General features: G+C 34.3%; 3 protein-coding genes across 3 annotated transcripts in view; 1 reads left to right on the top strand and 2 right to left on the bottom strand.

Moving 5' to 3' along the window:
- Positions 1-535: 535 nt before the first annotated feature.
- Positions 536-2,282, bottom strand: LOC129951657 (U3 small nucleolar RNA-associated protein 18 homolog). The gene has a single exon (XM_056063905.1). It carries the CDS (start codon positions 2,186-2,188, stop codon positions 746-748), a length of 1,443 nt encoding a protein of 480 aa, XP_055919880.1. The 5' UTR covers positions 2,189-2,282; the 3' UTR covers positions 536-745.
- A 667-nt stretch (positions 2,283-2,949) lies between these two features.
- Positions 2,950-11,490, bottom strand: part of LOC129951651 (tenascin) — a 164,719-nt gene continuing 156,178 nt past the window's right edge. Inside the window, exons 6-9 of the mRNA XM_056063899.1 lie at positions 4,919-5,050; positions 4,576-4,763; positions 4,329-4,515; positions 2,950-4,260 (exon numbers count right to left, since the gene is read on the bottom strand). Coding sequence (XP_055919874.1) covers positions 4,072-4,260; positions 4,329-4,515; positions 4,576-4,763; positions 4,919-5,050 — 696 coding nt within the window. The 3' untranslated portion in view covers positions 2,950-4,071. The remainder of the gene's footprint in view (positions 4,261-4,328; positions 4,516-4,575; positions 4,764-4,918; positions 5,051-11,490) is intronic.
- Positions 6,548-8,885, top strand: LOC129951655 (protein O-glucosyltransferase 2-like). Its single transcript, XM_056063904.1, has 4 exons — positions 6,548-6,847; positions 6,903-7,812; positions 7,874-8,173; positions 8,232-8,885. The coding sequence occupies exons 1-4, from the start codon at positions 6,681-6,683 to the stop codon at positions 8,337-8,339; spliced, it is 1,485 nt and encodes a 494-aa protein (XP_055919879.1). The 5' UTR covers positions 6,548-6,680; the 3' UTR covers positions 8,340-8,885.

Raw genomic sequence — 11,490 nt, 5'->3', positions numbered from 1 at the left:
ATTGCCGTTGAAGTTCTAAATCCGAATCATAAGAATGTGAATCTAGAGACGAATACGAAAAGCTGATTGGACTAGAATTTACAGACAAGGCATAGTTTATGAATCAAAAGAGTGTCGGAGAAAAAACGGAGCCCTGCGGCATACCAGCATTTACTTTGAAGTTTCAGACTTGACACGCTTGAATACGTTTGTTAAACCGAAAGAATGGTAATTTCTGATCCAACGAAGAAGAGACTGGTCGATACGAAAAAAACACGCTTTGTTGCAAGAATTTAACGTTGTATATCTAATGGAGTCTACTTTTCTACGTATAACTCTACTTTTTATGTCAAAATCTGAAATTGGTTTTTAAAGAGCACTTTTGTCACTTTCGCATTTATCTCCAAGAAATTTCCTTACATTCCTCACAATCTATTTTCCGTATAGACCCAAATTATTATTTCCGGAGAGTTGGATATGGATCCCATAAGTAAACAATACTTAATCGATCCTTTTGCTAAAAAACTCCCTTCTCAACAAAAAGAAAACAGTAGAATTATATAAATGTTTGTATATTTCTCATTATTGAAATCAATAATAATCTATGGTCAAAAACTTTTTCAGTTAATTTGCCTAACACGCAGCAGTACAAAATAAATTCTCGTACAGCAAGGAGCCAGGTACTAGCGGCAATACTTTCCAAAATATTATGTACGTGGTTAAAAAAACAAAGCCATTTTAAATGTAAACCTAATAAAAAAAACTACTAATAATTATTGTAATGCTTCAGCCGATAGAGCATTGCCTCCTTCTCTGCTGTCCCGAGCGCCATATAACCACTCGATGGTGAAAACTCAATCTGTTGAACAGAACGCAAATTATTGTTGAACGGTGGGAAGTTGGCAAACACTGTTCCAGTGGGGAAGTGGGCCAATCTCACAGCTGCACGAACTACATTCGAACTAATGCCCAAAATCTCCGACGAGTGGTTGAAATTAAGTCTAGTTATAGACGTGGTCAGATTCAAGAATGTCTTCTCTGGTAGAGGCGCCTGGGAAGCCAACACTTTTTGGTATTCGTAAATGTTGACTGCTCCTTCGGCACTGCCAGTGGCCAGCATCCTCCCATCGGGACTCAGGGCCATCGAACGGCCCTTGATGCAACCGTCGTCGAGGAAAGTGTGCATAACACGTTCTTGCCTGATGTCGAAAATGCTAATTGTGGATCGGGCGGATGAGGAAATGATTTTAGTAGAGTCTAAGGAGAACTTAATAGCCCGAGTGAATTCTTCCTGTTTGAATGTATGGATTAGTTCCTTGCTCTTCAGGTCGAACAGATGAAGTTCCCCGCCACGACCATTGGCTGCAAAATATTTGCCATCCGGGGAAATTTCAAAATTGTTCATATTAAACAATTTCCTGGGCAATAGGTGACGCGTTTCCGCAGCTTGCATCAGGTCATAAGAGTAGAAGAAGTTCGTGTTGCCAGCGAACATGGCTTGAGTGCCACATGGGAGGATCTTGGCGCAGTAAATGGGGAATTTCTTAAAGCCAATGCTATGGAGTTTATCGTTCCTCTGGCCGTCGATGGAGTAAAGGGTGGCAATGCCATTCAGACCGCTTACCATAGCTACTGTGCTGGTGGGATGGAATTGGATGCTGCTTATGGGACCCTCCTTTTTGTTGTTAAGGTCTTTCATCTTCTTAAAGTTTAAATCGTGGGATGGCAGGGCAGTAGACTTGGCGTTAGATATAAATCCCACTGTTTGTAGGATTTCCTCATCGGAATCTTCGTTTTCTTCTTTTCTGTCCAGATCCGCCCACTTGGGAGTGCTGACAATACGTTCGAACTGGGTCTTCAAGCGCTCGTTCAAAGGTTTGCCTCGTCGTTTGCGTCCACCTTCGGTCTTAAGTTCGTCATCTTCATCTTGCCATGCTGGTTTTCTTTTCTTGGTCGTGGAGAATTCTGTTGTCTCGTCTTTTGGTTGACTTGAAGATTGTTTTATTTTTTCCACAAATCCTTCTTTGTCGCCAAAAATAAGTTTATCGAGTCGAATTTCTTCCTCGGATCGAATCCATTCCAATGGTTCGTCTGGTTTTGCTTCACTTTTTACGGGTTTTTCTTTGTTTTTTGGATTTTCTTTTGCAGCACAATCATTGAGGATGGCTTGCAAATCATCCATATCATCACCAGAATCATTATCAGACATTTTTAGTTTATTTTTATTGCAAAAAACTGGAGCGAGAAATATTAATTTATTGAAAACAAAATTTTGAATGAAATAATATCTGACGTTTGTTTAACATGTGCCAAGTATGAGTGAAGTGAAGTTGGTTGTAGTTGGAAAATCATTTTTCAATGAGTGCATTCAAGGTGAAATTAGAAAGCTTGTGTTCAGATCGAAAAAGAGCATTGATTTACAGTAAAACCATAGTCTAGTTTCCTGTTGTTTAATGAATCTTCGTTGTTATTCGGTCAGTGTCCAATAAGCTGGATAATGTATTTTTGTAGTATTATTAGAATACATATTTTCGACTTCAAATCACTAGTTTGGCTGAGTTAAATGAGCTTCAACTAAGGAGTAAGCATATAAATTGACGTTTACTACAGGTAAAAGCTTTGAATCACGGTTAAACCTCATTTAGCCCACCAAAAATTTTGAACATGGATCATATAAGGTGTGTTTTTACCTGCATGAGAAGTTACGATGGTTGTTCCCTATGGTATGACAGTTGAAAAGGCCAGACTTTATTGTAATTCCTGTTCATTAAGGTTTGGCAATTCATCATAACGCTAGATAAGCGCAATCAAATTATGGAAATTTACTTTGAAAAATAGAGCACAGCTTCCATTTTATTGTTCATTTCCCCATATGTTAAAAAATACATTTGTTTAAAGTTCTCAGGCTCTTCAATACCATTTTCTAGAATACTGTTCCAGCAAATTTGAAAACAAATAAAACAGCACATCATTTTTTGTATAAACTTATATGTATTTATTTTATTCTTAAATGAAATATTTAAAATAATACAAAACAGAACACTGTACAATTTTCTCATTTTCCATCCTTTTATATATAAAAAAGAAAAAAACAAAAAAATAATAAAATAAATTCTTTACAACAAAACGAATATTTACAAAGTTTGAACATGACGTTTCATGTGTGTGTGCGTGCGCGCGCGCGTGTGTGTATGTGTTTGTGTGTGGTTTGGAGTGTGTGAAATTAACTCATGAAAAATTTCACTTTTTTTGACAGTTGCTTACATTTTCTTTAAAATTTTCGTTGAATGAACATTGTGTGATATTTATGCGGTGAATTTATGATGAAAATAATTTATAATGAATGAGAAATAAAAATTATCTAAATATTACAAAAAAAAATCAAATTTCGCGGTGCAAAATTCGAATTTAGCAAATTATAAGATTTTGTTTGTCTTCATTTCCAAGAAAGAGAGAGAGAGAGCAATAATATAAATGTGTGTTTTATAAAAAAAGATTTCAATTAAATTATTAAATAAGGTTTACGTATTTCATAGGAATAGTTACAACAGGAGCCTCAAAGCGGATTTACACTGTATGTTCAATAATTACAAAAAAAAACGAAAAAATTGAAAGTAATCTCCTACATTTGCTTGATGATGTGTTAAATATGTCTCAAGGCGAACATAATAAAGTTCTTAATATTGTCACAGATCCGGCCAATATGCAAAATATACAAAAAATTGTTTAAATTTTTTTCCTATAAATATAATTTTCTAAAACTTAAAAGTTAATGTGCATTTTTGTTTTTTTTTTTTTTTTTTAAGAAATAAGTTAATAACAAAAGAAACTATTTCGGATTAACTGTGATTGGCTAAAATAAAAATTTCATCTACTATTCCAAAATGAAAACAAAAATATCAAACAGGTCTAGAATCGCCATTCATAATTTTCATACTCAATGAAATTTCGATACTATTTTGTTCTTAAATGTCATAATCGATGTGATGATTTTTTCCCTAAGTGAATTGCTTCGATATTCGAAAAAATACTTCTAGATTTTTGATTTTTGTAAATTTTCCTTTACAAATAAATAAATGAACGATTGAAAGCTTATGACGTCGTCACCGTACTCATAGGCTGCGGAGCACGGGGCCTGATCATCATGGTCGCCTTCTTTAGGGTGTAGTCCCATCCACGCCAACGGAACCATACAATACCTTGTCGTGCAGTTAGATCTTGAGGGTCATGCAAATAGAGACCGTTAAGACCACGACCGCATGACTTCCACCACCAGCCACCCTGTCAAGAAAAATATGTACAGTTAGAAAAAAGACTGTCAATATGTTAACAATAAGTAAAACGTGTACCTTTAGCATACTGGCACAGTTGAGAGAGCTTCGATCGTTGTCTCTGTTGTAAGTGGAGAATGGACTATTGTTTGAGCCATACCAGGGATCGTTTAAGGAGTCGCCAGCATTTCCTTCATAACCGTCAATCTCAAGCTTGTAGTAATCAGCTTCAGAATGTATTTTAAAGTGGGAATATTGAGCGTATCTGAAATCATTTTAAGATAAATTTAGTTTTAGACTTCGTTTTTTATATGATAATTCTTACCTTTTATTTCCTTCAAAATCTTCAAGTTCAACACGTAAAGCATAATCTTCGTTATTGGTCAACATGTAGATATTTTCGTTTCCTAACCAAAATTCCTTCGCTGGATCACCGAAACCATTCTTGTAATCGGCCCAATCCCGATTGAAGTTTTCTCGTGGCTCGCCAAAGTCATCACGACGTTGAATAACCTTAATATAAATTTGATCAGAGGTATATACGACAATACGTGAGAGAAATTTTTTGAACAGAAAAACAAAATGAAAATGATGTAAAATGAAATATATTTTATATGATGCTGATATCGATTCTTTTGAGTATATTCTTTTATTTTCTTAATATTTACCGTCCAGCCACCATCAGCTATTTCTTGCTCGCAAAATACTTTCAAAAACCAATATGTTGTCCCACGAATTTGTAAATAGAATACTCCTGATTGACGCATACCTACGTTTAAGAGATCCACACATGAAAAGCCCTAAAAATATAATCAAATTTTATTAAATTATAAATGCATATGATTATAAAAATAACATAATTTTATAAAAGCCAGTCTTATAAGAGCGATTCAATATTTTGCTCGTTGCTTTAGTTAGATCTAAAGGTGACTTAAACTGTGTACATATGGCAAAAGTTACATTTCAATACATCCGAGAATTTCTGGTATAAGTGACTTTTTGATAGAACAGCTGATTAACAAAATACTTGAATTTGAAGGAACCAGAAGATTGATTTCAAATGTTACAGATGATGAAGAAGATGTTTGTCGCCGAATCTTAAAAGCTTTCTCAATTTAACTATCCAAATTATAATGCATTAACAAATTCGAGTATGCAAGATATTCTATTCAACACAAGTTTGAATGTAGTCATTTATATTCTATCCGATCTGTCAAATTGTAAATTTTGACGTTTCTTAACGTTTTAAGGGCCAAACTTTCGGTATACAATTCTTGGTCGAAAATATTGAGAATAACAAACCGAGATATTGACTTCAAATAAGTTTTGATCTTTAGGTTTTAACATCAAAATGAATATAAAAACTTTTAAATCTAGACGAAGTTTTTTTTTCTTTAGAAGTTTGAAAAAAAGTACAAAATATGGTTGTCCCCAAATATTTCACGAACCAAAAAATTACCTGTTTGAATTGTAAAAAAATAGGTTTTTTGGGGATTTTTTTAAAAACTACATAGACGTCAAATCCCTGAGACGTCATTGCACCCTATAGCAAAGAAAACCCAGAAACTCAGAGAAAAGGAACAGATCTAAGATTTTTTAATTTGTTAACTGTCAAAGTTTGACTGGCCACACTTTAAAGCATCTTGCACATGAGCTATGAACTGCGAACAGTGGATGTTCGCATATTTTGACTTTTCTTTCACATGAGCTTTATTTCTATTGGCAAAAAGCGATGAATTGTAAATTTATAATTACCCTTTTCAACAAAAAAACAAGATTTTGAGGTTAAGTTGATCGCGAACAATTTATTAGTTGCAGTGTGGATGGTATGTGGAACGCGAATAGAGTTTGACAGTTCGTAGCAATCACACTGCTTTTCGTTACTACCAAATTGATTTTACAAAATTGTCTTGTTTTAGAAAACAAAATGCAAATTTTATTATCTTAATATAAGTGTCAATAGGTTTCTTATAATTTAAATGTGTTTTTGTTTGAAATTGACTTTTTGAAATATGTAAAATCACGTTTGTTCGTCCATTCGTTGTTCGCTATCATGTGCAACGCCCTTAAAATATTCAACTATTTAAAGAACTGCCAACTGAAAAACTATTTAAACAAATCTAATATTCTTATATGAGTCAGTTCCACATAATGAAATGTAATGACAAATATTTCGCTGTCATATAAAATAAATTAAAACTACTCAAACATCTCATCACGCACCCTTATGTTTTGAATCATACTCAAAATTTTGACAGCCGCATTTTTGTTTACACCACCACCAAATGTCAATCTGACAAATGAAAAGGACTCCAGAGAACAAAAACTTGCATTCAAACCCGGTTTTGGTTGTAGTTTGTTTCTTTTCCTTTCTTTTTTCGAATTTTATCCCCAAAACAATTCTAATTTAATACAAAAATTCTCAAAAATATGATTAACTACATTTTGCTTTTATTGTTTGTTAATTGTGTTAACTCTGAAACTCCCATTGTCGACCCAGAAAAGACACTTGTTTGGGGTCCCGGCTTGAAGCCAGATCAAATTGTTCTACCAGTGCGTTACTTTTTCATTCAAGCTGTCGACAAGAATGGAAAAAAGTAAGAAAATTTAGTAAAAATAAAAAGTTTAAATAAGAATAAATCGTCTCTTTAGCTTTGACCATTCACCACAGCAACAATTCTTGGTAAACATTAAGGGAAGCTCGCCGCACGGAAGATGTCGCAGCCATGTCAACATAATCGACCGCGGTGATGGTTCATCAATTGTCCGGTATGCCATAGCCGATTGGTGCGATAACATGGAAATCGAAATCAAGTACAATGGCTCCCAAGTGGCGGAATCGCCATACTACACCAGGGAGACGACTTATTCAGAGAAATGCAACTGTCCTCAAGATCTGAATCTTTGGCTGATGAACAACGATTGCCCGAGGAGTGATAAGCAGATTGAATGGGATTTGCACTCCTTCAAACGAGTCAACTTCTCTGCCATTCGAGACAATCTTTTAAAGCGGTACAATATGCCAAGTAGTGTTTCCTTGTGCCACTATGTTGTGAAGAGGCAACAAATCTATCGCCAGTGCTATGGGAAATACACAGGTTTCAAGATGTTCATGGATGCTACATTGCTCTCGCTGGCCCGAGTAGCCGTCCTGCCTGACATGGAGTTCTATTTGAATTTGGGTGATTGGCCATTGTCCAAAAAAGGGGGACAGCAGAGGACCTCCGGGCCTTATCCGATATTCTCTTGGTGTGGCAGCGATGATTCCCATGACATTGTCCTGCCCACATACGATCTGACCGAATCCACTTTGGAGAGTATGGGCAGAGTGAGTCTGGACATGCTCTCAGTCCAACGGGGAAGCTATCCATGGGAAAGCAAGGAAGAGAAGGCTTTCTGGCGTGGCAGAGACTCACGCCGTGAACGGTTGGATCTATTGGACTTGGCTAGAAAACATCCGGACCTCATCAACGCATCCATAACGAACTTCTTCTTCTTCCGTGATGAGGAGGAGAAGTATGGTCCAACCGTTGCCCATATCTCGTTTATGGATTTCTTTAAAGTGAGTTGAGCATCAATGGGGCTTCGTTTTTTGAGTCGAATTAACTTCTTTTTATTTGCAGTACAAGTATCAGCTGAATATTGACGGAACTGTGGCCAGTTATAGGTTCCCTTATCTTTTAGGTGGAGATGCGCTTGTTTTCAAGCAAGTCTCGCCATTTTACGAACATTTTTATAGCAAACTCGTTGCCTACAAACATTACGTGCCATTCAAGAGAGACCTCAGTGATCTTTTGGAAAAGATAAAATGGGCCAAGGAAAATGATGAACGCGCCAAAGAAATAGCAGCCGCAGGTCGTGCATTTGCCTTAGAACATCTAATGCCTCAAAATATCTTTTGCTATCATCTATCACTTTTTAAGGTAATTTTTTGGAGACTTGACCACTTTATTTAAATTAATACAAACATTTTGTTTTAAGGAATGGAGCACTAGATTATTGTCACCAATTGTAGTCCTGCCAGGCATGGAAAAACTCGAACAAACAAGTAAATGCACTTGTAAGGTTCCTCTTAAGGATGAACTTTAAGAGAAACATCGCAACTAGAAGTGAATACAAAAATCTTCTCTAGAGATCTCTCCGAAATCAAAATACAAAATATGTATCAAAAGAAAAAAGAAAATGGGTGATATCAATTTCTGATTATGATCAAACAGAACCAGAACAAAAAAACATCCGTCTGTGTTTATTTTTGTTTTGTATAAAAGAGGATACTCTTGTTTCTTTTTATATAACTTTTAACTTTATATATTTATATATGTATGTATTGCAACAACAAAAAAAAACAAAAACAAAACACGTATTTTATATACACACAATTTATTTATACCGAGCACCGAAATGGAATTTTGTTCCTTTTCAAAAAATAATATTTTTTGTCTCCCTTTTGGAGAAATGTTTTTGTATTGTATTTTACTTTAATCAATCAAAATCTCCATTTTAATATTGGAGATCGAAGTGTATTTCTATACATTAAGAACAAAGAATATATAAGCATGCATTTTACACGCCATGGATCACACAAAGAAATTATAAAAACGAAAATTCTCAATAAATGTAGTGAGTGAAATTTAAGTAATGCGTTTTAATAATTGTTATAAGTTCTAAATAATCTGGGATTCTAGCGGGCAATGCTACGTCTGGAATTGTCTTATCTTAAAAGCACAAAATGTATCAAAGATAATCAAGGGTGGATCCAGATTTTTGATCAGGTAGAGGTCACGCACTAAACATATAGACAAGTTTCTACTTACCGCTTAAAAATGTTCTTTAAAGAAGGCTAACAAAATTTAAATAAAATAATGTGCATCTTATCCTTAAATGTACACATTTCAAGGGCTAAAGTGACGACTTTAGTTATTAAATTATTTAAGAACGCTATTTTCCGGCAAGGTATAATCTAACTATTTAATTTAGTAGACTTTCTTCATATGAAAGCATTACAGGATTCTAACAGTTTTCTAAATATGCCACATTTAAGAGCAAAACACAATAGTTTAGAGGGTTTTTATTGCTTTCATGGAAAAATGTACGAAATTGTTTTGAAACTTGCTTTCTTCCAAAAATATATATATTCTTTTTTGTTGCCATTTATCAGTGAGTGTCATTAATATTCGGTTTTTATCATGCAATTTCTTTTTTCATATTTTCCACTTATAAACATTATTATAAATCTTAGTATTTGTTTATTTTATTTATGAATGACTATATTCTTTACAATTGATCAAAAATTATCCGCCATTTACCATCCTCCGCTAAGTTTATGTAAACGCATAAAGGCTGAATGTAAACGCTCCATTAATATTCGGTTTTTTCTTCCTCTGCTTGTTTTGACATTTCTTAAGACTAACGGTTTGTTTTTTTTTAATGTAAAATTAAACCAAACTAGTCTGTAGGTTTTCTGCGTTACATTTGTAAAGCAATTAGAAGTCAAACATTATAGAATTATTCAATAAATAAAATATGGGTCGAAAAGGACAAAATTCGAGTCTTGAAGCAAGAAAACTTGTGATTATTCAACACGAAAAAGGTGAAACTTACAAGAAAATTGCAGAGTTATTAAATATGAAGCCAAACACTGTCGGGGATATAGTCCGGAGATACAAAAATGAAGGAAGAATCGAGCCAAAAAAGCAGTTGGGCCAACCAAAAAAACTTACGGTGAAAGAAGAACGGCTTATAGTACGAAAGATCAAAGCTAATCCTCATTTAAGTGCCCCAAAAATAGTTGAAGAAGTCAGAGTTGAACGCAAAAAACAAATATCTGCATCAACCATTCGTCGTATCATCAAAGCATATGGCTACAATGGTCGTGTTGCCCAAAAGAAGCCCTTCATTAATATGCGCAACAGGAAAATTCGAGTCAACTTCGCGAAGGAGCATAAAAACAAGGATGCAAGTTGATGGAACGACGTAATTTTGCCGACGAGAGTAAGTTTAATCTCTTTGGTTCAGGCGGAAGGGTTATGGTTTGGCGGAAACCTAACGAAGAGCTAAAGGGCAAAAATTTAAAACCAACTATCAAACATGGCGGCGGGCACGTCATGGTTTGGGGTTGCATATCTGCAAAAGGCATAGGGAATCTTGTTTTCATCGACGGCATTATGAATAAAAAACAATATTTGAGAATTTTGAGAGAAAATTTGAGACAAAGTGCTGAGAGAATGGGTGTTTTGCGCAGTGTCAAGTTTTACCAGAACAACGATCCGAAACATAAGGCTCATGTTGTTAGAGAGTGGCTACTCTACAATTGTCCAAAAGTTATCCGAACGCCTGCGCAATCCCCAGACTTAAATTCCATTGAAAATTTGTGGGATGAATTGGATCGAAGAGTTCGTGAAAACCCCGTTACTTCAATAAGTGGACTTAAAATTCAACTCTAAGAAGAATGGAACAAGATTAGTGTTGAATATCTTTCCAAAATTATAAAAAACATGCCTCAAAGACTCCAAGGAGTCATGTCCAATTAAGGTTATCCGACAAAATATTAAATCATTTCTTTAAAAATGAATTTCTTAACGATGCATTTGTGTTTTTAGAAAAAACCGAATATTAATGAACCATGTTTTTTTAAAGTTTTGTTCCTTTTCTATTTTTTTTCTTTGTTAAGCTTTTAGTTTGGTAACCAAACATTATACCATTTAATAAGAAATAATAAATTATTTTTTCACAAGCAAGAAATAGTTATATATATTTTATTTTTAAACACCAAGTCGAAGTACAAAAAAAAAATAACAAAAACCGAATATTAATGGCAGTCACGTAAATGTGAAAAACGCTAAAAAAATTCAAAAACCCAGAAAATGGAAAAGAATCTGATATCAAGCATTGTCTGTTTTTTTTTTTTTCATTCATCTTAAAGGAGTCAACAAAACTTTAAAATTGTAGAGGGAAAAATGTTTGGTTCTTGAATTTAAGGAAATACATGCATTTAAGTACATAATTTCCCTGAATAAAGATAAAAATAAACTAAGGTAAGCAAATAAGCTAGGAAGAAACTTTTGTGTGGCAGTCACAAATTACATGTTTCAGAATCTCTTTTCACTTCAGTTTTCAAGAGATTCAAAGCTCTTATATTAATAGATATGAAACGTGCATTTTTTTCAATTAGCCATTAGTTTAACAAAAGTGTCACTTTTGCTGTTTTTAGGACATTTACATTCTTGAAATGAGTGTTTAA

This window comes from Eupeodes corollae, chromosome 3, assembly GCF_945859685.1.
Source record: "Eupeodes corollae chromosome 3, idEupCoro1.1, whole genome shotgun sequence".
In the NCBI taxonomy this organism is placed as follows: Eukaryota; Metazoa; Arthropoda; class Insecta; order Diptera; family Syrphidae; genus Eupeodes; species Eupeodes corollae.
This window is presented reverse-complemented; position numbering and strand designations above follow the sequence as displayed.

What these genes read in the sequence shown, in the direction of transcription:
- LOC129951657 (XM_056063905.1), bottom strand. Translation starts at nt 2,188, where the DNA reads ATGTCTGATAATGATTCTGGTGATGATATGGATGATTTGCAAGCCATC.
- LOC129951655 (XM_056063904.1), top strand. Translation starts at nt 6,681, where the DNA reads ATGATTAACTACATTTTGCTTTTATTGTTTGTTAATTGTGTTAACTCT. An exon ending in GTCGACAAGAATGGAAAAAA is followed by an intron (nt 6,848 to 6,902) that starts GTAAGAAAATTT and finishes TCGTCTCTTTAG; the next exon opens with CTTTGACCATTCACCACAGC. An exon ending in CGTTTATGGATTTCTTTAAA is followed by an intron (nt 7,813 to 7,873) that starts GTGAGTTGAGCA and finishes TTTTATTTGCAG; the next exon opens with TACAAGTATCAGCTGAATAT.